Consider the following 27,212-nt stretch of genomic DNA (forward strand, 5'->3'; position numbering starts at 1 on the left):
TAGACCCTGCATTACTTAGATTTAATGGGTCTAATCAGCGAACTAAATGGGCTCATGTTCTAGAATTTTTTTTTTACAAAAAACTCCTAGTCAAGCATAAGAAAACAAAAGAAAATTGTTTTTTTTTTAGTACAAGCCATTGGCAAATGAGCGTTTACATAAATATTCATTGAGTAGTTAGGGTTTCGAATCTCTGCTCATATGGACGGCTGGATTTCGAACCTTTGTTGTCTTAAGGTACAAAATTCATCATGTTTTCACTAACTAGACGATTCTAGCAGCCCAATGTCCATATGTAAACTTGGCCTCCACTTGTGGCTCCTGCTAGCATCCCAACTTTGAAAGGGTGAACATCAAATCTACATGGAATTGCAGACATGTGTGGGCTCTGTAAAGTGAAAACTGTTCTTCTTTCAACTGGGGAGATTACATCTACACCTCTTTTCATATTGCCAATGAAGACATATTCATCATCCCAGCCCCATATTGCCCTGTTTCCAGTGTTAATAGCAGCTGTCAGAAACCGACCCCTTTTTTCATGCTAGCAAAATTTAGTATTTGGTATTTTACTACCAACAAAAAAGAAATTTGTTAGTGTACATAATTCAATCCACAATCACTACAATTTTCTTTTCAGAAGGTGAATCTACTCTTGGCATCACTACCATTGTATGGAATAAGGCTAAACACTAGCCAAAGTCAGAAAAAATGAATTGAAAGACTTCTCAGATATTCTTTTTTAAATGGAAAACTGAGAAAACGTTATAATTGAAAAACAGATTATGATAGAAATCAGGCAGAAGAATTAAGCGAGGGCAAGTCACATCAGCATTTCAAAATCTGGTAAAAATCATACCTGAACGAAGAAATCCATCTACCAGTACGATTATCATGGTATATCATTGATATGTCCTCAAAATTAACTCCACTTGATATACCAACTGTGTTGTCAATACTGCATGAAGAGGTTAGACAATTAGTCCCACCACAAGTGAGATCAACTTAAACTCATTTCATTAATCACCATATGCACATTACGTGAGATACATTAGACCCTTGAGAAACATTACTAGTACAGCATAGTAATGTGCATATGGTGATTAATGAAAATCAATGTTTGCACTCTCAAATCACCGTTTAGCTTATATTAACGAACAGTATTTGTTAAGCAAATGAATGAAACCAAAGCTAGTATACATGTTCCAGACAGGAACTAAAATATTCCACTGAAGTTTAAAACAACACAATATGGTCACCTTGTCGTCACTAGAGACCTTCCAGACGGCGAGAAGTAAGCAGAATGCACAGCCCTTTTGTGGCCAACTGTTCTTAAAGTTTTGAGTTTTTTTGCATTAATACTTCTCAAATCCCAGATGCAGGCTGTTCCATCTGTGGAACTAGTAGTCATGACGTTAGAGTTTTCTGAGTTAAAGTTTATGGAATTAATTCTGTCTTCATGCAAAGACCACTGGTTTGAGAAGTTTCCTGTTCTCTCATCCCAGACACTTAAACCTCCATGACCCTCAGCAAAATATAAGCATTTTGGATCCTTTGATTGTTGGCAGATGGAGTATATAGTCTCTTCACTGGAATATACAAGATCAAACACCTCTTTCTCAGCATCCATCAACCGGATAAATCCATCATAACAACTGGTAAAGATCTGCATTTTAACTCAACAATCATATGTCAGCTTTAACATCAAAACTTGAGACATATCTCAATAACAAGATTTAAATGAACATATGTTAGCCATTACATGCAGTAGATCATCATAACAAAATCTTCCCATGTAGAAAGCATACATCCTCAAAGGAAACAAAAAAAAAGGGCCCATTATCATTGAGATAAAGTGCTATTCACAAAGGGAGTTGCTACCGCATCATTTCCAAACTCCATTTCTTATGTTACTTCTCAGAAGTTCAGCATGGTAAACAATATTAATGTGTGAACAGACATAACTGAGAAAATAACAGAACTTTAACGTACATTTTTAAAGCATATATAAGTGGGTCGCTTTATAACCTTAACAATTGGAGCAGGAAACATATAGATTCGTCTCTCTTAACATTCAAACCAATCTATCAAGAGAATTTTGGGTAATCAACTACAAACCAAAGGACTAATCAAATTAGAAATATCCATCTTTTACAACCATACACGAAACATTCAGATAAAACTTACCTTTGACATGCAATGTTGTTGAATCAAAATCCCTGAAATGGGACCTGTGTGTGGACGATACAAGTAGACACCACTTTCTTCCTCTTCCTTAGAATCAATATGCCAAAATCCAACATTCCCAAACTTATTCCCAACCACAACCATACTTGAACTAGTACAAGGAAAAAAACTCACGTTCGTAATTCTCCCTGGCACAACCCGCGCTATATTCTCCGAATTCAGAGTCAAAGACTCCAACTTTAAACCACTATCAACTTCACTCTCTTCCTTCTTAATCAAACCGCAAGTTATCCCATCTATGCCCTCAGTCAAAGGCTCCAACTTCAAACCATCTTCAATTTCATTCTCTTCCTTCTTAATCAAACCATAAGTAAGCCCGCCTATTCCCTCACAGGCACCGCTCGAATTCTCAACTTTGGAAACCTCAAATCTCCCAATTTCACCTTTTACTGAAGCACTCAGTTGGGGATTGTTCGCAATGCCCAAAAGGGCTTCAATTAGAGCTCGATCCGACGCTCCACTATACGCATCTCTCATACTAAGAGGACCCAAGTCGCGAGGCGATGCTTTCGATGGGCTCGGAGATTTTGAGTTCCTAACCATGGATTCGATAGCATCATCGCTAAGGCCCTTGGCATCGGGAGGTAAACCTCTTGTACGTAAAGAACGCCTTATAACAATTGGGGTCTGGGTTTTGGGTTGCTTCTTCGGACATACTTTGTACGATTTGGTCTCAGCTCTACCATTAAAACCAGAAATTAGCAATGGGTTTTACGGAAAATCGTGATTTTCATGTACATACAGAAAAAGATTGAGAGAGCGAACCTTGGGCGTTTGGTTGAAGCAGAGACTTGGGCAGCGATGGAATGGAGCTTGAGGGAAGCCATCATTTGGTCATTTCGGCGAATGTTCTCGAGCCTCTTCCGCTCATAGTCTGTGAGTTCCGGAGACGCCATTAGAGAGAGTAATGCAAAGACTAAATGCAGAGAGAGTGACTGATGGGAGTCTCAGAGAGGAAAGTGAGGGAGACAGAGAGAAAGAGGGCTTGAAAGTTGGAGGGACTGATGTAGGCGGTTGTGGGCTATCGATTTGGGGAAACCTACATGTCGTGACTATTGGTGGGAAAAAACTGGCGGGAATGAACATTTTCACTCTCATGCCATGGACCAATCGCTTTCTAACACATTTCTCTCTTTTTTCTTTTTATGTCTTTAAGCTCCAAAAGCTTCTTAAAAAAACCAAAAAGAAAGAAAAGCCCCCAAGGGCTTAAAAACGTTGATTGGTGTGTGGAATGTGATCCATGGTCTGCCTTTTGCAATTGCAAATTTGCAAGGGTGAATTTTGCAATTATCAATTTGACAAGAAGGGGATTTGGGGAGGCTGAATTGATTTGATTATTGCTGGACAATAAACTCTTTTCATTTTAGCCAACGCTCTCCCCAGTTTATTTTATTATTTGTCAGTTTATGTTTAGGTTTTTAAATACATTAAATTATTCTGTAAGTTTTTTTTTATTATTTTGTTGTCCACATCAGCAAAAAAGTCCAGTCATTCAAAGCCACGTAGGCAGTTAAAGCCTAAGCTGACAGTTTGACTGTCGGAGGGGTTAAAATGTAGATTTTCTAAGAGTTTAAGTATGGAGTTATAAATGCCTTACAAAATAAGTATGAACTTAAAATGACCTCCATAGTTTGGAGGATTTACGTAGTTTGTCCTATAATAAAAGTAAACACCTTTTTGCTCCCCATTTCCATTCAAATAAAACTATTGAGTGAATCACTAATTCTCCTTGCTGTATTAATACATACCGACCTGTTGAAATTCCAAGACAACACATTTCCTCATTTTGAAAAGAATTGGGAGGAAAATTTGCCTTAATGAAATGAAGTTTTTTTTCGAACGAAATAAGACAATGGAGTCCTGCCATACAGTCTATACTATGTATTACATAAATATATATACATATACGTATGTATGCATATATGTCTACGTGTGTGGACAATATCTGTCTATGATACACTAATACAAATCCATTCATTCCGACCAAAAAAAAAAAAATCCATTCATCTGGTTATTCCAGCATTTACCTTCTCTACTCTCATAAATAAAAAATAAAATAAAATATACATGTAATATATAAGTTGTAGCTTATTCTCCCTGAGCACTCCATGTCTATCTCTTCCTTGGCACCCTATACATATGATACGTAGAGTCTTGGTCCATGTCCATTTTCTATACAGTGTAGTGTTGTTGGATGGTGTCAATGTCTAGTCCCTTCAGCTGAACCACTGACTCAACGTGCCCCTTTAATGTATGGAGTTCCCTCAGCCTGCATAAATAATCAATGCAAGTTTAAATATATGTACAAATCAGTAATTAGATACATCAAATAATTTTATTCTCGTATATGTGGATTTGTACGGAACATTCGAAGGGGACCTTGAACGAACAGTGTTAACTATACAAGGAAGGAAGCATCATGTTTATTACTCAAGTCACTTTCTGATATCGTGAAATTTTTGTAGTCACAATGAAAATGGATTCATTTAAAAGTTTTTGATGCTGGTGGCCTTTAGAAGTTTCGGACACCCTTTTTCAAATTCTTACCTTGCGACTTCTGCACGCCTCTTGGCCTGCTCAGCTAGCTCAGATTGCTCCCTGTGGTTTCCAGGAAACAATGCTTCTGGAGGCTGGAGTCCGTGAAGTGAACGTTGAGCTGAGGCCCATTGTGCCTCCCTCTCACCCTTGCCATAATCATTTTTTGATGTGAACGCAGTCTTGATAGGTAGTCAAAACATGCACAAACAAGATTAAGTCATGAAGGGAAGGAAAATAGTATAATGGATAACACTTCTAGATAGAGCTAAAAAGAAATCAGAGGGTATAGAAACCTTGTTCTGGACAATATTATCCCAGGCCCTGCCAGTCAATGCATAGCGGATTATGAACTTGAAGATATCAAGAGGGAAGTAGGTGATAATGCTGTAGACCCAGATGACACCTGCCCATCGCCATCCAATGCCTTCAATTCTGGCAAAGCCCCAACTACAGTACACGGCAATGAGAGTGGCCACCTACGGAACAAAGTACCAAATTTTTCTTAGGCAAGTTATGGTGATCACAGGCAGCAGAAGATATACTATTGCTTAGGCAAGTTATGGTGATCACAGGCAGCAAAAGATATGCTAAAACTAAGTACTTTTCAATACATATAAGTGAAAAGAGAAAAAAGTACTAACCAACTGTGCCGCAAGGAAGGCACCGACAAGCATGACACCAGGGCGTTCAAGAAAGGACCAGCTCCTTGATCGAGTCACAAATATGAGCGCTTGACTGATGATGCTCACTTGTAGGTAGATAGCTGAGTTAAGTTGTTTTGGGTTTTCTCCAATGTGGTGCACGCCAAAGGTTTTCTGTAAATAGTTGAAATTGTTAGCATTGTCTTAGATTTTAATCATCAATTCAGTGTTGGCATTTTGATCTCTTAGTGGGCTTCACTTACTGCGAAAAAGTCGGTGCTATATGCAAGCCAGAAGAAGACCACAGTCATGATTGCCATGTAGGTACCAAGGACAACTCCAGTGGCAAAGATCTCCTTGAGCTTCCATGAGTCGGGGAGAGGGGATGGCCTCACTCTGTCCTTAGAGATGGTCATGATAGTCCCGTCATTCAATACAGCAATGACCAAGACCATGAAAGGTGAGAAATCAAACTTCCAGATGAGATTAACGAGCATGAATCCCAGCACAATTCGGATTGTGATGGAAACAGCATAAATTGTATAGTTCTTCATCCTCTGGAAGATGGCCCTGCTTGTCAAGACTGCACTCACAATCACACTCAGTCCTGGCTCTGTCAGAACAATGTCCGAGGCACTCCTAGCTGCATCAGTTGCATCAGCCACTGCAATGCCAATGTCTGCCTTCTTCAGTGCTGGGGCATCATTCACACCATCTCCAGTCATCCCACAGATGTGCTTCCTCTCTTGAAGCTTCTTTACAATCTCATACTTATGCTCTGTATGCCCAAACATATATGCATTAGTTGAAAGTCTAAAACCAGTGAAATGGAATATATTTGTTTCCTTTTTAATTCTTGCAGCGACGATTTAATTACCAGGAAATACTCCAGCGAATCCATCGGCCTTTTCAATGAGCTCATCCACAGGAATGGAGGCAATGGACTCGTCCTTGCTCTCGCCAAGAAGGGTAGATGAAGGATACATGTTAGTACCCATGCCAAGCCTGCGACCAGTCTCTTTCCCAATGGCAAGTTGGTCACCGGTGATCATCTTAACATTGACACCAAGTTCCAGAGCCCGGCGGATAGTCTCAGCACTGTCATGCCTTGGAGGGTCAAAGAGAGGCAACAGTCCCACAAACTCCCATGCATCGCCAGCGCTCTCCTTGGTCTTCTCTGAAACTGTCTGTAAATGGATAGAGCACATGATCCAACTTATGTCAGGAAATTCATCTCTCTGGAGATACAAGAAACACCAGATTCATATTGTCATGCTTATAAGTTATTCACCTGCCGAGCAACTCCCAATGACCGAAGACCACGCTCAGCATAGTTACCAATGACAGCATGGGCCTTCTTCTTCATTTCGCCCTTGAGATCGCAAAGGTCAATAATCTGGCAGATGAGCGAAATAGTTAGATGTCAATGTTGAAAAGCTAAAAAACTGAGCTAGGGGCGGATATATACTTATATGTCAGAAATAATATGAGCTCTATATTGGTACAAGAAGACTTACTTGCTCAGGAGCACCCTTGCTGCACCGGTGCCAGTCGCCATTGCTATCAACGTAGGTGATTGCTGTGCGCTTGTCCACAGGATTGAAGGGCAGGAAATGCACCTCAGTGATTCCTGCTCTTGCCTACAAAAACACCATTAAAGCATAATAAAGCTAAGTTGCTTCAATGACCACATGTTGGAAGATGAGGAGTAGAAAAAAATTCAATGGTGATTGCAGACAAGGATTGAATTGTGTACCTCCTTGGGGTCGCCCAACATCCCAACAATTGAAGCATCAATGGCATCCTGATTTTCAACCCTGGAAGCCCTGGCAGAGAGCAAGATCACGGTGTCCTTATCCATGTTCTTGGGAAACACCTGCAATTGTAATCACACCCAGAATAAGTACTAATCACAAAAAGAGGACCATAAGCAAATAATCAATATATATTATCTTAATCTCTGACCTCAATCAGACTCTTGTCAACTGAAAGCTTGTTGAGCGTAAGGGTACCAGTCTTATCACTGCAAAGGACATCCATCCCTGCCATCTCTTCAATGGCTGTCATCCTCTTGGTGATGGCACCTTGCTGTGACAGGCGGTGAGACCCAATAGCCATGGTCACGGACAAGACTGTTGGCATGGCAATGGGTATACCTCCTATCAGAAGCACCAACAGATTGTCAATACCATCTCTGTATTCCCTGTGCTGAATTGGGTACATCACCACGATCTCAATCGCCATTCCCACAGCAATGGAGCATATACAGAAGTTACCAATGGATGTCAACACCTGTCAAGACAACACCAAAGTAGTAAATGTCTTGAACTGAAGGACTCAAAACTGAATCAAACAATACTTTACATAAATTCGGTGACTGCCGACAAAGAATGCATACCTTTTGGAAGTGTCCAACTTGGTTGGTGCTATCCACAAGGTGGGCAGCCTTGCCAAAGAAGGTATGGACACCAGTGGCGATAACAACAGCTTCGATCTCACCCTGTTTGCAAGTAGAGCCAGAGAATACCTCATCTCCTGGGTTCTTGGTAACGGGCAGGGACTCACCGGTGAGGGCAGCCTGGTCAATCTTGAGAGGATCTCCTTCCAGCAGACGAGCATCAGCTGGGACGATATCTCCCAACTTGATGCTGATCACATCTCCTGGTACCAGGATTTCTGCCTCTTGTTCTCCCCACTTTCCATCCCTCAAGACCTACATGCAGTTATAATTAAGCACTTCACTTATCTATATAGATATCTTTGGTAGCTGTAATATTAATAAATAAAATGGAGCTGCTAGAATGAATACGGATGAGGAAATTAATATTAATTGCACCTTAGTCTTGGGGGCTAGACTAGCCATCAGAGCTGCTGCGGCATTACCAGCATTGTTTTCTTCGATGAAGCTGATGGTTGAGTTGATGATCAACAACACCATAATACCGACGAAGTCTGGCCAGTCCGTTGGCTTGCCCTGCATTGTTCAGAATATTCTTGTTAATAAGTTCATGATGATCATGAGAGAGAGTGAGGGTGTGTTTAATTGAATTAATTTGTGAATTTGTGTTATGAATCTTATAATATCATGGAATTAATGATGATATTACCCCTCCATTAGCCAAAACCAGGGCCATGATAGCAGCACACTCCATGACCCACGATAGAGGATTCCACATAAATCCCAGGAACTTGAGGATCTTGTTTTCTTTTTTCTCCTCAAGCTTGTTTGGGCCAAAGATCTGAAGCCGCTTCTGGCCCTCCTCTGATGTCAAACCCCCTTTCGTGCATTTCAGCTGTTCGAACACTTCCTCGACGGGGATTCTCTCCTACATAAACACACACACACACACACAAATCAATCACATTTGCTTCATACCATCAAAAGAAAACTAAACACTTGCAGACTCAAATCTCAACATCCTGGACTTACAAGGTCAGCGTTCTCATTCTTGACATCTTCTAATGAGATGTTGGCCATGATGTCGCTAGATGACAACAACACCGTCCTAGGCTCTTAAGTCTCTTGGAGTCTTAAAGCTTTGTCTTGTACCGCCACAAGGAGTGCTCAGCCTCTAGGCCTCCTCGTCGGCCATAGGCTTCCGAAGAGACAGAGAGGACGAGGAGAAACTTAGTAAAAGAAAGTAGAATAAGATTTGTCGACAGCCTAACTCTGCGTTTTCCTGTTGGCCTAGTTCTGCCCCTTGAGCCGACCCTGCTTTTATAGCAAGGGCGAGAGGGAGACAATGGAGGGTAGCCCGTGGATTGCTGTGCTGTTGTTGCATGTTGTTTTGCCACTTCGGCATCCTGGGATATGTTTGTTAGAGCCTTTTGTGGCTGCCCAAACTACGCGGGGCAGCCATATTTTGCTTTGAGACATTGCATGCATATTTCATATTTGGAATGGAGGCTAGTAAAGTCATTAACTATCAAACCAATACCATTCGATGGGCTCTGCCAATGTAGAAAAGAAATACAGTGCATTCGAATATATGATGAGAATGAGAAATGTTTTTGTATCAACAACACACCTTGAAAATAGGGGTAGATTTTTGTTTGATTCATTTTTGAAAGCCTAAAGCTTTTCACTAGAATAATATGCCCATCAATATTGTCCACTCAATTGGGGTGATTCCTGTGTTCTGTGCATGTAACGGATTTGTTTAGTTATGTTTATTACGAAAGATGGAGAATGAAACTAACAAAAATTCTCCTACGTGGACATTCGGACATTTACAATTTCTTTCATTCATTTCTCCCAATATATCTTCCCTCTTTCAAAAGATATGTCCACTTACAATTTCTTTCATTCATTTCTCCCAATATATCTTCCCTCTTTCAAAAGAGCACGTCTCATTCTCATTGCCTAGCTTTTCTCTATTATACTCTATAAATTAATTCGAAGAGGATCTGGATGCGCTATATTTTCTCATTTCATATTAGCCTCCCAATAAACATGCCTTATAAACAGTAGGATCAAGTAAACCACTAAGATCACCTCTGTTATAAGAAAAAGGCAAAAAGTCATTTTTGGTCCATGTAGTTTGTCACTTTTACTACTAAGATCCCAGTAATTTTAATTATTCTTTTAATTTCTGTTACTTGTGGAGGGGTAATTTAGTCAACAAGTTATTAAAAAATTAATTCTTTTAAAAATAAACAATACAAAATGAAAAACTTAATAAATAAAAAATATATCTTCTTCTCCCCTCCCTAGAAGCCTTCGTCACTCTCTGCTGTATCTCTCCCTCTTCATTTCTCCACCACCTGATAGCACCCTGTCCCCTAGCCGTGACCCACCCCCAACCCCATCCCTACCGACAACCCAACACTAGCGCTCCGACCCCCTTCATCCCTCTATCTCTCTCCGATTTGGCCCTACACCTCACCCCACCACAGCCCGCTAATCATCCCTCCACCACCACCATAACCTAAAACTAGATATTCTCCAATATACAGCTTTGTTCATCAATCGATTTTTAATAACTTGGAGATAGCTATAGATTTTACCCTTCCCAACTTCAAGTTCTGTTTCTCGAAAACACCATCAAATAAGCCATAATAAGTGAAAATAAAATTGAAATAGGAGTAGTTCTTGGTGGGTGGGCTGGGTTGGAGCCCCTTTATTTTTTTTTCCGTTGCAAATCTATTGTCCATATTGTAATAAATTATGAGCAATGTGGTCTTTTGCTTGCACTCAATTTTTTGGGATGGACTTGAGACACAGAGAGAGAGAGAGATAGGCGGGGTGTCTTGAGAAGTTTTGTGGTGGGAGGGTGGCAAGGGTTGGTTGCTAGGTGGGTGATATTGGGCAGTGGCTTGTTTGATGGTTGTTATGGTGGGAGGGGGAGGGCACGAGAGTTAAAAAGGAATGAATTTTTGTTATTTATTATTAATTTTTTCATTTTGCATTTTTTATTTTAAAAAGGAATGATTTTTTTTAATAATTTGTCAGAATTGCCCATTCACAGGTAACGGAAGTTATAAAAATTTGACAGAAATTGAAAATTATCCTTAAATTGCTTGAAATTGAAATCACAGGAACAAAAATGTTCAAATTGAAACCACAAAGACCTTAGTGGTAAAGTGATAAACTACGACTACCAAAAGTGACTTTTTGCCTAAGAAAAATGCATACATCGATCCCAATCTAGAGTTGCAATCATCAATTAACTCAAAGTAAATCCCTAATTTCCTTGGATCATCTTCAACTGGACATGATTTTATTCAGAACATAGAAACCTAATTAAAAAAACTTGAAATCGGAACTCCAGTTGCTCGCCTGATCACTAAAAGATAAAAAGAAGAGAGATTTAAGTAAACCAAGACCGACCACAAAATTAAGATAACGCTCTTCCTCCTAAGGCATTCAAAGGCATCCAGCAGCAGCAGCACTTCAACTATCTATCCCACTCCCATAAGCTCTCCAAGACACTTCTACCTCCTCCCTCTCTTTACCAATCATAGCCTATGCCTTTTACTCACTCACTTAAGCAAGCATTAAGTAAACCTAAAGTCATGTTTAACCTGCTCTCACCTTAAAATCCAAACAAAACCATGCAGATGTTTCCTCTAACGTATGCCTTACATTTCCATATAAAAAGTGAAACACAAGGTACCCGTAAGAAAAGGAACATCCTTCTCATACTTGGTTCCCCTGGTTTCAACCAAAAAAAAAATATTCCCCTGGTTCCACATAACAATCTAAGCAATGTGTCATGATACCTACGTAACCATCGACATAATTAGACCCCTAGTTCCACATAACAATCTGTGCAATGTGTCAAAACACGTACATAACCACAATTAAGCCCCTGGTTCCACATAACAATCTACGCAATATGTCCAAATAACTACATAAACTAACCAGAACACCCTAACAGCATACTCATCAGCACAACCAGCATCATGAATTGTAAAATCAAGGCTAAAGCAGTTGCTAAAAGGTTCCACATCAATCACAATGATTAGGAAACGAAACATCTAGCACCTCATATAAAAAGTGAGGCAATACATTAGACCAAATCACAGTCACAATACTCTTTTCATTAGATAGGTAATAGTAATATGTTACGACTTAAGCATGTCAATCACAAAAAATAAAAGGGCAAAAAGAAGCCATTGAGAAACATTATAAACTCGTCTAAATTCAAAAATTGGTCCAACCCATTACTTGAAATACAAATAAACTACAAACCAAATATCAATCTCTGCTAAGGGACTCCATATAGGTTCGCAATTGATTATAACATAAAAGTTTCCAACTGTTTTTTGCCAAATAAAATCTTAAACAAAATGCCAAGTTACGAGTGTCATCCACCTCAAAACCCGAGCTTGGTACGGCGCCAGTGCCTGCGCTTAGCATTGTACCTGAGGAAACACGACACCGTATTAGAGCAACCAAATCCATTTTGATTATCAGAAAGATAGATAGAAATGTGAAAGAACACATGTTTCTCACCTGATGGTGTTGTCGGTCCTCATGCGGATCCAGTGAGGAATGGGTCGGTTCTGCCTCATCTTCTTCGCCAGCTTCTTCTTGATCCTGAAGGTCTTGTGCGACGGCTGCAAATTCAATCGTTGAGATGAGAACAAGAATAGAGTCTAAAATTTGCACGTCCAGTGTCATAGAAAGCTTACCATTTTCGCTGTGGGAGCTTCGGCTGGAGGAGCGACTTGCAGACAAAAACCCTAGCGATAGGAAACCCTATTGCTGAGTCTTGCAATTTATAGTTTATAGCGATGGGTTTTATGGACTGTTGGGCCCTTACGAGATTATGATGAGTCTCAATGGAGGCTGATCATATTTGAGGAAGCGTCCAATTTTGAACTAAAGGCCCATTTCTCAAATTGCACACAGCCCAATAACACCTTGTTTTAGGGCTTGCCATGAACTGGACTAGGTCTATTAATTTTGATTATGTTTTAACCGCTTATCGTGAATTTATAAATAGTGAAACTTGCACTCGATGTCTTAAATTCAAAATTTCCTTTTTTTGATATTGCATGTATTAAAAATAAATAAATAAATTGTGAAACCTGACTTATTAAACAATTATTAACATTTTTGCTAATCTAATACTGCAGTGGTTTTATTTGGGAAAAAAAACATGGGAATTGTTGGGTTTTAGGATTAAGGGTGTGTTGAGCAGATTATAAGGTGTAAAGTAAACACTAAACGACATTGTCATACTCGTGCCGTAACGGGACAGTGCAATCACTGGAAACGTAGCAGTGCTGAAACCGCCCAAACCCGCGCACGGAAATCCAAGTGTGAAATTCCGAAAGTAGCCCCAAATCCCTAAGGCCCACTCCACGCTCCAATCACCGCGTGACCTCACTCTCCTTCCCCCATCAGGATTCTGCAACCTCCTCTCTCCCACAGCCTCACTGTCTTCCACATTCCAAACACTATAAAAGAGCCCCCCTTCTCTCTCTATCGCCGTCTTTTCCCGAATTCGAACCTTCAAGCTTCGCTTTCTAGTGAGTTCCAGTGCTGGATTGGTCTGATAGCATAGAATCGACGGTTCTGATTGATTCTTACAATTCAAACAATGCCTCGCGCTTCTAAAAGAAAAGCAGCTCCATCAACTTCGACTTCTGTCACATCCTGCGACGTCGTTCCACCGCGTGCCGGTATCTTGCTTTCCTCAGATTCTGATTGGTTCCCGATAAAAACTATAAAAAAAAGAAGAAAAATTAAAAGTCACATATTTGTTTTATTTTCATAGGGCACAGAAGTTAAGTATGTGAATATTGCACGCAGTTATGAGCTGGGTTAAGCTAGCAGAGCAGCAAAAACTCGTCCTTTCTTCTTTTTTTGTGATTATATTCTATTGGGCATGCATTAACTATTCGATTTCAATGTTTTGGATTGTATTATAATTTGGCCTTGTTCATACTGTTTAATCCAATTGCATCGCTTTGTTTTGATTTAGACTTTTAAAAATTTCAGTAGTTTTGTGTATTTGAATTTTGAGAAGCGGAACTATGATCTTCACGCTATCTGGAAATTTTGTGATTTTGAAGTTTGAGTTGTCAAAATTACTTTATCACCCTTAACTTGTTGATTTAAGACGAAAGACAATTTTGAAGAAGAACTTGTGCGTGGCTTCTGGAATTTGGTATACTATTTCGAAGATTTTATGATACCAATTGCCCTAAATAAACATAGAAGATTCCGTAGGTGTGTTTTCTTTTTTGATTTATGTATGAGGAGTAATATACTCACATGTTGGCGATGGATTAATAATATTCAAATTAATCTTACAATTTCTTTCTTCAACCATTTTTCCTATGATTTTATATGGTTCAAGTAATTACAAAATAATGCCATTGTACTGTAGGTGGAAATTTTCTATATAAAAGATAAAAAATTGTTTTTTATTTTTTAGATATTGAACTAGCCCTGTAGAAAGGCTGCTCTTATTGGCCGTTATATTTGAATATGTTATGTCAGCTGTTGATCCTGCTTGTATCTGATGTGCTTTTTTTTTTTTTCCTTGCTTGACAAGTTTTAAGATATATTTTTGGTTTTTACTATGCAGTATTTGGTGTTCTAATGTTATTCAGCCTCAGGTAAATGTAAATCAAGAAAGGTGGTAGACCGGATAGGAAGCCTTTTTGAATTGTATGCAAACCAGTCGTTAAACATGATTGAGTAAGTATACAGTGCTTTGATAAGCATGCATTTATGAAGTGGTGATGTCAATTCCGTATGATAAGTGTGCAGTGCTAAAATTCTGTTAACCTTCCTATATTCTTATGTTTGATTGAATAGCCCAGAAGGAATTGAGGCTCTTTGTTCGGATTTGGGAGTGGACCATACTAATGTTAGAATACTGATGCTTGCTTGGTAAGTTGGTATATTAGTTTTTGCTTACACGTTGTTGTGTGCATACTTCATTTAGTTATCTTATAACCTGATTGAAGTTCCTGAATGCATGATTCAGGAAAATGAAAGCTGAAAAGCAGGGCTACTTTTCCAGGGTAAGATGGAAATGTATAGTTTAAGCAGATTTTCTTGTTTTCTTGTTTCCCAATTGGTGTTCATGCTTCTAATACATTTAATGTTTTTGTTTCTGCAATATGCCCTAATACATTGGATGTGATATATATGTAATGTATATGCATGTTACTGATGAGTTACACAAAACAATGGTATTACAAAGAAGATAGTCTGATTTACACAAAAGGAGGCAGCCACCCAAAATACGAGAATTTTAATTTTGGGACCCCAAGTGAAGGGCAAAGGAGTTACGTAAAAAGTACTAGGTTTGTAGGGTTTAAGCCTGTATACTAAGTTGCTAACTATGAGAAAGATCATCTTATGACTCAGAAAACTATTTTGACACTTCAACTTGATAGAAAAGTACTGATCAGAAGTTGCAGTTTGGCAATAATAGGCACTTAATACAACAGTTAGGAAACAGGATACACTTTTTCATTGAGCTGGTCTGTAGAATTTTGTCCAGTATGTGGCTTTCCTGTGAAGAAAGCGAACTCGAGAGAGACTAACTTCAAAAACTTAACAAAGATTCTTCAATGTGTGTAGAGTTTGCTCTAATTGTTCAAGGTCACTGGAATATTTGTTTTATCGGGAATAGGATCCTACTTCAAGGTTAGTGTAATGAGGATAGCATGTGGCTGGCCCTCTCAATGCTACCCAAGACACTTGGAAACCCCCAAGACTAACTTTATCTGTGTTCCTAGCCTCTAAATAAATACAGTATGAAACCTCAATGTTCCCATGTTGGGACTTCTAATTCTCTTTTTTTTTTTCTTTTTTCTGTTTCTCTTTCCTGTTCTTCTAATTAGGACGAGTGGCAAAGAGGCTTGAAAGAGCTACATGTCGACACTATTTCTAAATTAAAGAAAGCACTCCCGGGTTTGGAGAAAGAGGTATTCACATCTTCCTTTCTTTTCCTTTTGGATACTATTGGAGTCGTGATGGAATTGTTATTGAGGTGATTTGGTACATAATACTGGATGATGCTTGAAAGGAAGAAATATTTGTTGGTACTGATCTTGCTTTTTGTGTTTTTGGATAGTTGATGACCCCACCCAAATTTGAAGATTTTTATGCATATGCATTTCGATACTGCTTGACAGGTGAGCTTAGTCTTGAGAGGCATTTCTTTTTCTTATATTAAGTGAAAACCTTTTTTTTCATGGAAATCTCTGTGTCAAATTGGTTAAATTTTCAGAAGAAAGGCAAAAGAGTGTAGACATTGAGACTGTATGTGAATTACTGAATCTCGTATTGGGTCCCCTATACCGTCTCCAGGTTGATTTATTAATTAAGTATTTGAAGGTATGTAGCTGTGGCAGCTGTTCATGTCCCATTTCACTTTTCTGTTAAGTAATTGGCTCCTCAACACAATTGTTTTCTGAACTAGGTTCCACAATTGTTCTTTGATGCTTGGTTTTAATTTTGGCAGGTCCAAAGTGAGTACAGAGCATTAAATATGGATCAGTGGTTACATTTTTACCGTTTTTGCAAGGAGGTAAACTTATTATTTTTGTTTTTATTTTGTCCAGAAATTCTAGTTCATATGTTTCTTTGTACCTTTTAACGTTTTGTTGTTGAGTTGCAGGGCCTGGAAAGTGGCCCTGGTTTTAAGATTATGCAATTAGATGAGTTTCTTGTTTGGCTTGAAATCCTAACCATGATTTTGGAAGGCTAAACATGTGTAAAAAAAGTACAAGATTATGATAAGACTATCCATTCGTGTAAAATAATTGGTAAGTATGCAATCAGTGAGTTGTGTGCTCAGGAATAATCTCAAGTCTAATTGACCTATTTGACAGTTTAAACTCATAAACACCAAACAATAGCCCATAATGGGAATATAAAGGTGAAAACCTCGATTCGAGGGATTTAGCACTTCCTGTACCTGGATCTAACTTTCTGACTTCTATCTAACTTTTTGTTTTAATTCAATGAATCTTTACTTTTGGCAGATAAGTTTTCCGGACCTTCAAAACTATGATTCGGATCAAGCATGGCCTGTAATTATTGATAATTTTGTTGAATGGATGAGAGACGAGCAAAGCTAATTTTGGCATCCTCCTGTTAGTATACACTGCTGACCTATAAGAAGGTATAAGAATTCTCCTCTTTTTATATCTTTCTTTTCTTCCCATTTATTGGGGGTGGATATTGTAATTTAGATTGCATCATTGATTTTCAAACTAGAAGAATGGTTTAGATCCACATTTGTGACTTGACTTTGGTCTGTTTGATCGAATTGCAGGGGTTGGCAAGAATTCCAGCTATGGTTTTAACTAACAAACGATTTGTGCTTGCGTTTTTCTTCTAGGGGGTGGTTTGGAGAGCTGGCTCTCAAGAGAAATGCTGCAGTTTTTGTGATGAGAAAATTTTGCAAGTGTCTAATTATATAAAAAATGTGTTGCACTCTGTTAATCTGTTTATTTTCCACTGCCCGTATTATTTAATTTGTGGTTTTCTTCTCTGAGCTGCTATGAATTGCAGCTTCAATTGATAAAATTGTTGCTTAGAATTCTTTTATTATAAAAAGAATGATAATAACCAATTGCGATGAGCATACTATGATTGACGCATTCTAAAATTTTTGGATAGGAAAGGGAAAAAAGAAGGAAAGACTATCATGGATGGATGGAGTATTTAAACATTCGTGATTCTTTGAATTGATTGAGATGAACTAATCCATAATCGAAATCAAAATAAGGTGTTCAACCTGGCTACTCGTCAAGTTCAATAACAATGACTTCAAAATTTGATAACATGGACACGTACATGCAGGCCGCACGTTTGTAACTTGTCAGCCTACTTATTATTGCACACAAACAATTGTACATTTATTTTCCTTTCATAATGTAAAATACAAATCTCCAACCTACTTAAATTAATCCTCTATCGAATTCAATTCAATAATCACTAGTCGCTCAATGAATTGATGCTTTATATATATTAAACACGAAATAGCTGCGAGTTTCTATACGATCATCAATTGGAAATTTCATTCTAGACGGCTGAAATCTTCTATAAAATCGGAGCAAGAAGATAATGTAGGAGATGTGACACTCTTCTCATTCGTCGAGAATCCATGAATTTGAAGCTGTAGTTTAAGAGAATGTACATATTAAGAATGAATTATTTTGGAAACTAAGTTTAAGATTAATGAAAAGCATCTTAATTATCATAAAGAAAAAGTGGGTGATTTTACCTTGCGCCGAAATCTTCCAGTCGCTATCATATGTGAGGGCCCAAAAGAAGTATCCACGAAGCCCAAGGGCTTGAGCATACCCTATCTTGGAGGTTGTAGTAAACGCATCATCAAACGAAACCCATGAAGACCCGTTAAAAGAATATACTGTCATAGTGTCCACGTCATACACTACGGTTGCGCCCGACTGGTTCAGCAGTGTCTCCACCTGATGGAACAACAGCTTCCCACCTCCTGGGCCTGGCCCAACAGCAGTAGCTCCAATACTATGATTATTTGGGTCTTTGAGCTCCCATGTCCGGCCGTAGAGTGGCAAGCCCATAACTAGCTTCTTTGGGGGTATCCCGGCCTTGATCCATGACCTAAGCCCGTATATGGAGTTTACGTTACTCTTCGGGTCAAGCAATGCTGCATTGGGTCCTGTGGTATTGCCCCAAGCCCCGTTATAGTCGAAACACATTGCATTAATCCAGTCCAAGTATTTATTCATGTGCGGCATTGGGTAGGAGCGGCGGACATTGGCCAAGAAGAAGTCGGCCGAGAAGTAGACTGCGGCGGTGAGTAGGAGAGGAGGGCGGGCTGTGGATTTAGCCTCTTTCTTGAGTGCGTGGCGCCATTCTTTGAGCAAGTGGCCCAAGTCCTTCATTTCTTTTGGGCTTTTAGGGAATTCCCAATCAAGATCCAGCCCATCAAACCCAAACTTACGTGCAACCTCTATGGCAGAGTGTATGAAATGTGAACGTGAGGAGTGCTCCGAGGCCATGCGAGCAAAGATTTTAGGTAGTTCTGGGTCATCTCCGCCACCACCTAAGGACAAGAGGGTCTTCACTGGTGGATGTTTGTGATGGAGGGTGGTGGTGAAATTGGAGAGAAGCAAAGCTGTTGAATTTGACAAGTCAAATTTGAAAGTGACATCGTTTGGCACAAGAAAGGCATAGAAGATGTGAGTGAAGAATGATGTGTTTATAGCTGAAGGTGGGAAATCATCTGACAACCATGAAGGATAATAGGCCGACTTCACAGGGGGATGAGGGTCTGAAAGCGAGTCTGCCATACAGCCAGTGTTGAAGATCATCAAGGAACAGGAAAGCAAAAGAATATGCACCAAGTCATTGAGGCTTGCCATTTCTAGGCTGTGAGAAAAGTAGACTGACTACCCAGTGGTAACTAGGAAGGGCTATATGCTATATATTATTCGAAGCTTAAAACGTATTTGGTGTATAGTTTTTGTATTTATCCACCACAGCATGCATTAAAGAAATAAGAATGCATATAAAAATGATGGAAGGGGTTAAGCAAAACGTTAAAATTCCTGCCTATATAATCCAGAAAGTGGTTGTATGTATTTTAAGTAATTTTGAGTTAAGAATTGTCGATGTTTTGACTGCTACTAGTACTATATCTATTCTATTCTAGAAATTATGCCGTCCGTTATGACTTATTCAGAGCAGTGTTGTGTTGTAGAATTAAAAACAATAGAGTCGCATTCAACTTGTATGTATATATATACATTCTATTTAGTTCTAAAATCAAATAGTCATTTATTTACAACAGTGAGAATATTATATTATCAAGTGTCCAAAGTTTGATTTTGTGGATTTTGTGGTCGTCTCTACATTTGATGTATGCTTGTGGAGATGATCAATGCTTGGACAGGGAAGTCACGAGTAAGCAGAAGCTCCAATCATAGCAACACAGGCTTCACAAGCAAATAGTTTTTCAAACCAACCTTAGAACGACAACATACCAAAATTTTACTTTAAACCACTTGTCTTCACTTAATTGCTGTCACTAATTTTTATAACGTTCGAAATCAATGATGAAGGTTGTTGTTTGTCAGGAGAGGCCATTGTTTACCCCTTTAACTTCTGAAAAAAATGCTAATACTTCTCATTTGGTGGTGGTTTTCTTTTGGAACAGGGCTCTGAGTGGACATGTTATTCTGTTGTTTTTCATGTTCAATTGTGTTTGTCTGGGAATAGTGCAGGCTGGATTTTAATTTTTTTTCTTGCAGTTTTTGTTTTTGTTGTATAAAAGAATTTCGTACAAACAAAACAAAATTTTTGGTCTAAGCCTAACCACTAGTTCAATGTTCAAATGACTTGCCTCATCAGTTCCCTCCCTTCTCTCGGCACAGGAATTGCAAACTTTTAATTCAACCAAATATTGTAATGTTTAGAACATGTAGGCCTCCAGATGAAGAATACAAAGTTGCTAAAATCTTGTATACTTCATAGAGTATATGACCACCCACATTCTTGAGCCTAAGAACTCAACCACTGAAAATGAAAAACTAATGTCTCCTATTCTGAGCCTGCATTTTCATCGGGGTTGCAATCGGAAATTTGTGCATCACTAACTGAACAACTTCCTTGCTGCGGTGTAGATATGCTTCCACACTTCCATGTCTAGAGAAAGCCATCTTTGTAGGAGTGGGAAAGGGTCCAATGTCAATTTTGAGCATGGAATAAACTTCCAACATTGTAGGCCTAGCCCCCGGATTTTCCTGGACACATAATAGAGCTACTTTCAAGCGTCTTGATAATTTACAAGAAGACGAAGAATCATCCAGTGATGGATCTATACATTCCCTTCCTTTGTCCTCTTTCCGTGATAGATATGCCTGAAATAGTTTGAATGTTACTTCATGTATAGTTTAGATATCTAAGTAATAGTTTCCAGTAGTGCTGATAGAATCATAGACAGCTATCTTACATATTGCAAGAGGTGCAAGCTTTCGTTCGGACCATAGTAACATGTGCTCCTCCTTCCACTCATCATTTGTAAAAGTAGAACCCCGAAGCTGTAGAAGTCTTACTTCGTAGAGTATATACCTTTTTTAATGTATTCAGGAGGAATATAGCCACTGCATTGCATACCACAACAAGTATTAAAAGATATGAGCATGTGTGTGTGTGAATTAACCAAAAAGAGGCAGTTTACTTACTGTGTTCCAAAAATCCGGCTTGTGTTTGCTTCAAGTTCATCTTTTCTGAAAAGTTTAGCCATTCCAAAATCTGATATCTTAGCATTCATTTCGTGGTCAAGTAAAATGTTGCTACGTACCTTTCACATCTCGGTGAATAATTATAAATTTGGAGTATTCTTGAAGATATAGGAGTCCTGGGGTAACCCCTTCAACGACGTGCACACGCTTTGTTCACTCTAGAAGATACAATCTGGTAGGATCTGCAAGATAATTAGCATTATACATTATGGGAGCTCCGTAGCTTTGAATGTACCTCTTGATGTACTTATAGCTCATGGATCCATCTTTCGTCTCAGCTTTGCCGGCTGCAGGTGCCCCAATTCCTTTATTTGTCTTTGGGATTCACAAGTGTCCACCCATAGCCATGGTAAGGAAAACCCAAAACCAGTTTGCTAGCAGGAAATGAGTTGTTTAGCCATTGCTTTAACCCAATTCTACCATTAGAATTATAAATCCATGTTGGTATCTCTTGTTCTAATAAGTATCTCATTCTTATTCATATGGCTCGACCCATTAAAGTTTCCTTACCCAACTCACGCGTAGGACCACCATGGACTACAACGTTTGGGTTTTGGACCTCCCTAACCAGAAGGGATGCCAGTTGCTCATCTAAAGTCCAATCTTTCAAGTAGGCCATTATAATTTATAGGGTTATAAATAGCAACTTACGAGATGTCACATATATCTTACAAGATAAGATCCCTCTAACTCTTACTTTTGGATGAATAAAGATGTTCACATTGTGGATAAGAATCAGTTTCTTACCAATGTATTTGATGTTTATACACTACATACGTCATTACCAATCGGCAAAAATTAGTCAAAACTCAAGAACTTGATATGTTTGGTATGGTCCGCTCAATCTACGCCAATAGCACCGCACAAAAGTCTCTTAATGCAACTTTCTTTCTTCAAAGTCCAAAGTCCAATATATTATTTTACACGCAACTTTGCATCATCTTGTGTTGTGTTGTGTGTATATATACACATAAAAGATCGTCATAACAATCAGCAAGCAAGAACTATTTCCTCTTTCATCCATTTGCTGCAATGTCTTCCAAGTTAACACTTCCATTGATCCTTCTTTCGGGTCTCATTTTCCTTGCCCAACTCAGCTTCTCAACCGGCCAAACTGTGGTTAAAGGCGCTTACTGGTTTCCTGACAGTGGCTTCCCAGCCTCCAGCATAAATTCCAGCCTTTTCACTCATCTATTTTGCGCATTTGCTGATCTTAATTCCGCCAATTACCAAGTCACCGTTTCTTCCTCAAACTCAGCCCCCTTCTCAAGCTTCACACAAACAGTCCAAAAAAACAACCCTGCAGTGAAAACCCTCTTATCCATTGGCGGAGGAAATGCTAATCCAGCAACCTTTGCGGCAATGGCCAGCCAAGCCAGCAGGCGCAAATCATTCATTAACTCCTCCATCACGTTAGCAAGATCTTACAACTTCCACGGCCTGGACCTCGACTGGGAATATCCATCCTCCACCACTGAGATGACCAACTTGGGCAGCCTTCTCACCGAGTGGCGAGCTGCTGTGGCCAATGAGTCCAAGGCCTCTGGCAAGACTGCTTTGCTTTTAGCCGCCGCTGTCTTTCGCTCTGCAGATTACTACACCATAACTTACCCCTTCCAGGCCATATCAAACAGTTTAGACTGGATCAATGTCATGGCTTATGACTTCTACGGCCCTGGTTGGTCCCCAAACAACACCGGACCACCTGCAGCATTGTACAACAGTCAGGTTAGCGGGAATGCTGGTATCACATCCTGGATTCAAGCAGGTTTGGCTGCCAAAAAGATAGTGCTAGGCCTTCCCTTTTATAAGAAGCCAAATAATATCAGGGTCGATAGATACATCACGGAGACCTTGAAGGGCTTCAAATATATTTTCACATTGCACCAACAATAAAAATATAGATTTCTCCGTACGCCAATCTTTTTAGGCGCCCTTTGTGAAAATCCCACATTGAAAAACCACACTCTTACAAAAATGTTTATAAACAAAGAAATATTATGGAATACTAAGTGTAGTTAGCATTGGGGAGTTGGGCCACGTGTCAAGGAGGTATAGCCATACTATTTTTTAAAGTAAATAGTAGAGCCGAACGGCTATACTATTTTTGTTAAATTCAAATAAACAGTATAGCCGTGCGGCTATACTATTATATACATATAAAAAGCCCGGCCCATGGCCTAAGCCCACGTGTCAAAGAGGCCTAAGCCCACGTGTCAAGGAGGTAAAGCCATACTATTTTTTTAAATGCAAAAAAAGAATATAGCCACGGCTACACTATTTTTTTTAAAATTCAAATAAATAGTATAGCCGTGCGGCTATACTATTATATACATAAAAGGGCCGGCCCATGGCCAAAGCCCACGTGTCAAAGAGGCTTAAGCCCATGTGTCAAGGAGGTAAAGCCATACTATTTTTTAAATGCAAAAAAAGAGTATAGCCGAACGGCTACGCTATTTTTTTTAAAATTCAAATAAATAGTATAGCCGTGCGGCTGTACTATTATATACATAAAAAGGCGGCCCATGGCCTAAGCCCACGTCAAAGAGGCCTAAGCCCACGTGTCAAGGAGGTGAAGTCATACTATATTTTAAATGCAAAGAAGAAGTATAGCCGAACGGCTATAACTTTTTTTAAATTCAAGAAAACAGTAGAGCCGTGCGGCTATACTATTATATATCTAAAAGGGCCGGCCCATGGCCTAAGCCCACGTGTCAAAGAGGCCTAAGCCCACGTGTCAAGGAGGTGAAGCCATACTATTTTTTAAATGCAATAAAGGAGTATAGCCGAACGGCTATACTATTTTTTTAAATTCAAATAAATAGTATAGCCGTGCGGCTATACTATTATATACATAAAAAGGCCGGCCCATGTCCTAAGCCCACGTGTCAAAGAGGCCTAAGCCCACGTGTCAAGGAGGGAAAGACATACTATTTTTTAAAGTAAATCGTATAGCCGTGCAGCTATACTATTATATATATAAAAATGCCGGCCCATGGCCTTACCCCGCGTGTCAAAGAGGCCTAAGCCCACGTGTCAAGGAGGTAAAGCCATACTATTTTTTAAATGCAAAAAAGGCGTATAGCTGAACCGCTATACTATTTTTTTTAAAGACAAATAAATAGTCTAGCCGTGCGGCTATACTATTATATATATAAAAAGGCCGGTCCATGGCCCAAGCCCACGTGTCAAAGAGGCCTAAGCCCACGTGTCAAAGAGGCCTAAGCCCACGTGTCAGGGAGGTAGAGCCATACTATTTTTTAAAGTAAATAGTAGAGCGGAACGGCTATACTGTTTTTTTTTAAAATTCAAATAAATAGTATCGCCGCGCGGCTATACTATTATATACATATAAAAAGCCCGGCCCATGGCCTAAGCCCACGTATCAAAGAGGCCTAAGCCCACGTGTCAAGGAGGTAAAGCCATACTATTTTTTAAATGCAAAGGAGGAGTATAGCCGCACGGCTATACTATTTTTTTAAATTCAAGAAAACAGTACAGCCGTGCGGCTATACTATTATATATCTAAAAGGGCCGGCCTATGGCCTAAGCCCACGTGTCAATGAGGTGAAGCCATACTATTTTTTAAATGCAATAAAGGAGTATAGACGAACGGCTATACTTTTTTTTTAAATCAAATAAATAGTATAGCCGTGCGGCTATACTATTGTATAGATAAAAAGGCCGGCCCATGGCCCAAGCCCACGTGTCAAAGAGGCCTAAGCCCACGTGTCAAGGAGGTAGAGCCATACTATTTTTTAAAGTAAAGAGTAGAGCGGAACGGCTATACTATTTTTTTAAAATTCAAATAAATAGTATAGCCGTGCGGCTATACTATTATATACATATAAAAAGCCCGGCCCATGGCCTAAGCCCACGTATCAAAGAGGCCTAAGCCCACGTGTCAAGGAGGTAAAGCCATACTATTTTTTAAATGCAAAAAAAAGAATATAGCCGCACGGCTATACTATTTTTTAAAATTCTAATAAATAGTACAGCCGTGCGGCTATACTATTATATACATAAAAAAGCCGGCCCATGGCCTATGCCCACGTGTCAAAGAGGCCTAAGCCCACGTGTCAAGGAGGTAAAGCCATACTATTTTTTAAATGCAAAAAACGAGTATAGCCGCACGGGTATACTATTTTTTTTAAATTCAAATAAATAGTATAGCCGTTCGGCTGTACTATTATATACATAAAAAGGCGGGCCCATGGCCTAAGCCCACGTGTCAAAGAGGCCCAACAGCTATACTTTTTTAAAAAAAATTTAAAAATAGTATAGCCGAGCGGCTATACTATTTTATGTATACATATAAAAAGACCCGCCCAAAGCCTAAGCCCACGTATCAGAGAGGCCCATGGCCTCAGTCCACGTGTCAGAGAGGCCCAACGGCTACACTTTTTTTAAAATTTTTTAAACACGGCTATACTATTTTATGTACATATATATATATTTAAAAAGGCCCCCCCAAGGCTGAAGCCCACGTGTCAGAGAGCCCATGGCCTAAGCCCACCCATCAAAAAGGCCGAACGGCTATACTTTTTTTTTTTTTCCAAAAATTCCAAAATTTGTATAGCCGCGCGGCTATACTATATATCTATATATTTATATATACATATAATTGACCCGCCCAAGGTTCAGCCCACGTACTAAAGAGGCCCATGGCCTAAGCCCGCGAGTCACGGAGTATAGCCGTGCGGCCCAAAGGGCTACATTTTTGTAAAATTGTTTTAAAAATAGTATAGCCGCGCGGCTATACTATTTTATGTATATATATACATATATATATTTAAAAAGGCTCCCCCAAGGCTGACGCCCACGTGTCAGAGAGCCCATGGCCTCGGTCCACGTGTCAGAGCGGCCCAACGGCTACACTTTTTTTAAAATTTTTTAAAAAATAGTATAGCCGTGCGGCTATACTATTTTATGTATATATATATATATATATATATATATATTTAAAAAGGCCCCCCCAAGGCTGAAGCCCACGTGTCAGAGAGCCCATGGCCTAAGCCCACCCATCAAAAAGGCCGAACGGCTATACTTTTTTTTTCAAAATTTCAAAAATTAGTATAGCCGCGCGGCTATACTATATATCTATATATTTATATATACATATAAATGACCCGCCCAGGGCTCAGCCCACTACTAAAGAGGCCCATGGCCTAAGCCCTCGAGTCAAAGAGTACAGCCGCGCGGCTATACTATTTTTATGAAAAAAGAGTATAGCCGCGCGGCTATACTTTTTTTGGGGCATATATTATTTTTTGTCAGTAATACGTGTATAATAAGTGAATTTTGTGCGTCTTACTTAAATTTTTGTGAAAAATACGTATATTAAACGTGAGAAATACGTGAGTATGGGTATAATATATTGTTAAATGTGAAAGTGCTAAAATCTTTCTGCGGGTAATAACTTTGGAAAAGTAAAAAATTAAAATGGGACGATAGATACTCTAGCAATGGCATAATAGCGATGGATAGGGCTCTTGGGGTATTTAGAAATTGAAAAAAGAAACCCAAACGATTTCACAAAAGACTTAATAAATAGAAATGACTAACTTTGTGTTCTTTTTCTTCAATCCTTTTACATTAAATAATAATTAAAATGTAATCACAATGCAAAGAGATTAAAAAAGGCTAAGACACCACTTGATTACGTATAGTGAATGAAAGAAGTAGGCCAAAGAACAAAAGTAAAGAATCAAATTTTATAATTTTAAAATATTAAAAATAAAAAAGAGTGTAGCCGCGCGGCTATACTATGTATATCTTGAGAAAAAAGGAGCCTCCCAGCCCCCAGGTTCCACGTGTCAAAAGAGCAAAGCCTGTTTTAAAAAAAAAAAAGAAAAGGAAACGCGAGTATATATATATATGTGGCCCCCCAAGGCTGAAGCCCACGTGTCAGAGAGCCCATGGCCTAAGCCCACCCATCAAAAAGGCCGAACGGCTTTACTTTTTTTTTTTTCAAAATTTCAAAAATTAGTATAGCCGCGCGGCTATACTATATATCTATATATTTATATATACATATAAATGACCCGCCCAGGGCTCAGCCCACTACTAAAGAGG

The 27,212-nt window shown here is 39.2% G+C and overlaps 6 protein-coding genes across 8 annotated transcripts; 2 read left to right on the forward strand and 4 right to left on the reverse strand.

The window, feature by feature from the left end:
- Positions 1 to 97: 97 nt before the first annotated feature.
- On the reverse strand, positions 98 to 3,320 carry LOC117636155 (WD repeat-containing protein 76). Its single transcript, XM_034370632.1, has 5 exons — positions 3,010 to 3,320; positions 2,185 to 2,923; positions 1,257 to 1,663; positions 857 to 955; positions 98 to 491 (listed from the first exon to the last, which is right to left on the reverse strand). The coding sequence occupies exons 1-5, from the start codon at positions 3,138 to 3,140 to the stop codon at positions 275 to 277; spliced, it is 1,593 nt and encodes a 530-aa protein (XP_034226523.1). The 5' UTR covers positions 3,141 to 3,320; the 3' UTR covers positions 98 to 274.
- Positions 3,321 to 3,999: 679 nt separating this feature from the next.
- LOC117633791 (ATPase 8, plasma membrane-type) lies at positions 4,000 to 9,132 on the reverse strand. Its single transcript, XM_034367569.1, has 14 exons — positions 8,854 to 9,132; positions 8,531 to 8,749; positions 8,260 to 8,397; positions 7,822 to 8,136; positions 7,389 to 7,715; positions 7,180 to 7,299; positions 6,941 to 7,063; positions 6,715 to 6,819; positions 6,301 to 6,610; positions 5,687 to 6,201; positions 5,424 to 5,597; positions 5,076 to 5,258; positions 4,792 to 4,961; positions 4,000 to 4,513 (listed from the first exon to the last, which is right to left on the reverse strand). Exons 1-14 carry the CDS (start codon positions 8,899 to 8,901, stop codon positions 4,417 to 4,419), a joined length of 2,844 nt encoding a protein of 947 aa, XP_034223460.1. The 5' UTR covers positions 8,902 to 9,132; the 3' UTR covers positions 4,000 to 4,416.
- Positions 9,133 to 12,041: 2,909 nt separating this feature from the next.
- On the reverse strand, positions 12,042 to 12,652 carry LOC117634909 (60S ribosomal protein L39). The gene is made up of 3 exons (XM_034369188.1): positions 12,561 to 12,652; positions 12,382 to 12,485; positions 12,042 to 12,290 (listed from the first exon to the last, which is right to left on the reverse strand). Exons 1-3 carry the CDS (start codon positions 12,561 to 12,563, stop codon positions 12,242 to 12,244), a joined length of 156 nt encoding a protein of 51 aa, XP_034225079.1. The 5' UTR covers positions 12,564 to 12,652; the 3' UTR covers positions 12,042 to 12,241.
- A 603-nt stretch (positions 12,653 to 13,255) lies between these two features.
- Positions 13,256 to 17,488, forward strand: LOC117634363 (DCN1-like protein 5). Of its 3 annotated transcripts, none has more exons than XM_034368443.1 (10): positions 13,256 to 13,556; positions 14,499 to 14,580; positions 14,701 to 14,775; positions 14,873 to 14,909; positions 15,738 to 15,821; positions 15,971 to 16,031; positions 16,127 to 16,233; positions 16,361 to 16,426; positions 16,884 to 17,023; positions 17,177 to 17,488. In XM_034368443.1, the coding sequence occupies exons 1-9, from the start codon at positions 13,475 to 13,477 to the stop codon at positions 16,977 to 16,979; spliced, it is 690 nt and encodes a 229-aa protein (XP_034224334.1). In that variant the 5' UTR covers positions 13,256 to 13,474; the 3' UTR covers positions 16,980 to 17,023; positions 17,177 to 17,488. The 3 variants fall into 3 exon arrangements, with proteins under 3 accessions (XP_034224334.1, XP_034224332.1, XP_034224331.1); XM_034368441.1 differs by having other exon boundaries at positions 13,282 to 13,556; positions 14,493 to 14,580; positions 17,243 to 17,488; XM_034368440.1 differs by having other exon boundaries at positions 13,284 to 13,556; positions 14,493 to 14,580.
- A 466-nt stretch (positions 17,489 to 17,954) lies between these two features.
- Positions 17,955 to 19,256, reverse strand: LOC117633514 (class V chitinase CHIT5b-like). Its single transcript, XM_034367150.1, has 2 exons — positions 18,131 to 19,256; positions 17,955 to 18,022 (listed from the first exon to the last, which is right to left on the reverse strand). Exons 1-2 carry the CDS (start codon positions 19,254 to 19,256, stop codon positions 17,994 to 17,996), a joined length of 1,155 nt encoding a protein of 384 aa, XP_034223041.1. The 3' UTR covers positions 17,955 to 17,993.
- A 2,848-nt stretch (positions 19,257 to 22,104) lies between these two features.
- On the forward strand, positions 22,105 to 23,048 carry LOC117635057 (class V chitinase-like). The gene has a single exon (XM_034369384.1). It carries the CDS (start codon positions 22,170 to 22,172, stop codon positions 23,031 to 23,033), a length of 864 nt encoding a protein of 287 aa, XP_034225275.1. The 5' UTR covers positions 22,105 to 22,169; the 3' UTR covers positions 23,034 to 23,048.
- Positions 23,049 to 27,212: the final 4,164 nt, after the last annotated feature.

The sequence above is a fragment of the Prunus dulcis genome, chromosome 7, assembly GCF_902201215.1.
Source record: "Prunus dulcis chromosome 7, ALMONDv2, whole genome shotgun sequence".
Classification (NCBI taxonomy): Eukaryota; Viridiplantae; Streptophyta; class Magnoliopsida; order Rosales; family Rosaceae; genus Prunus; species Prunus dulcis.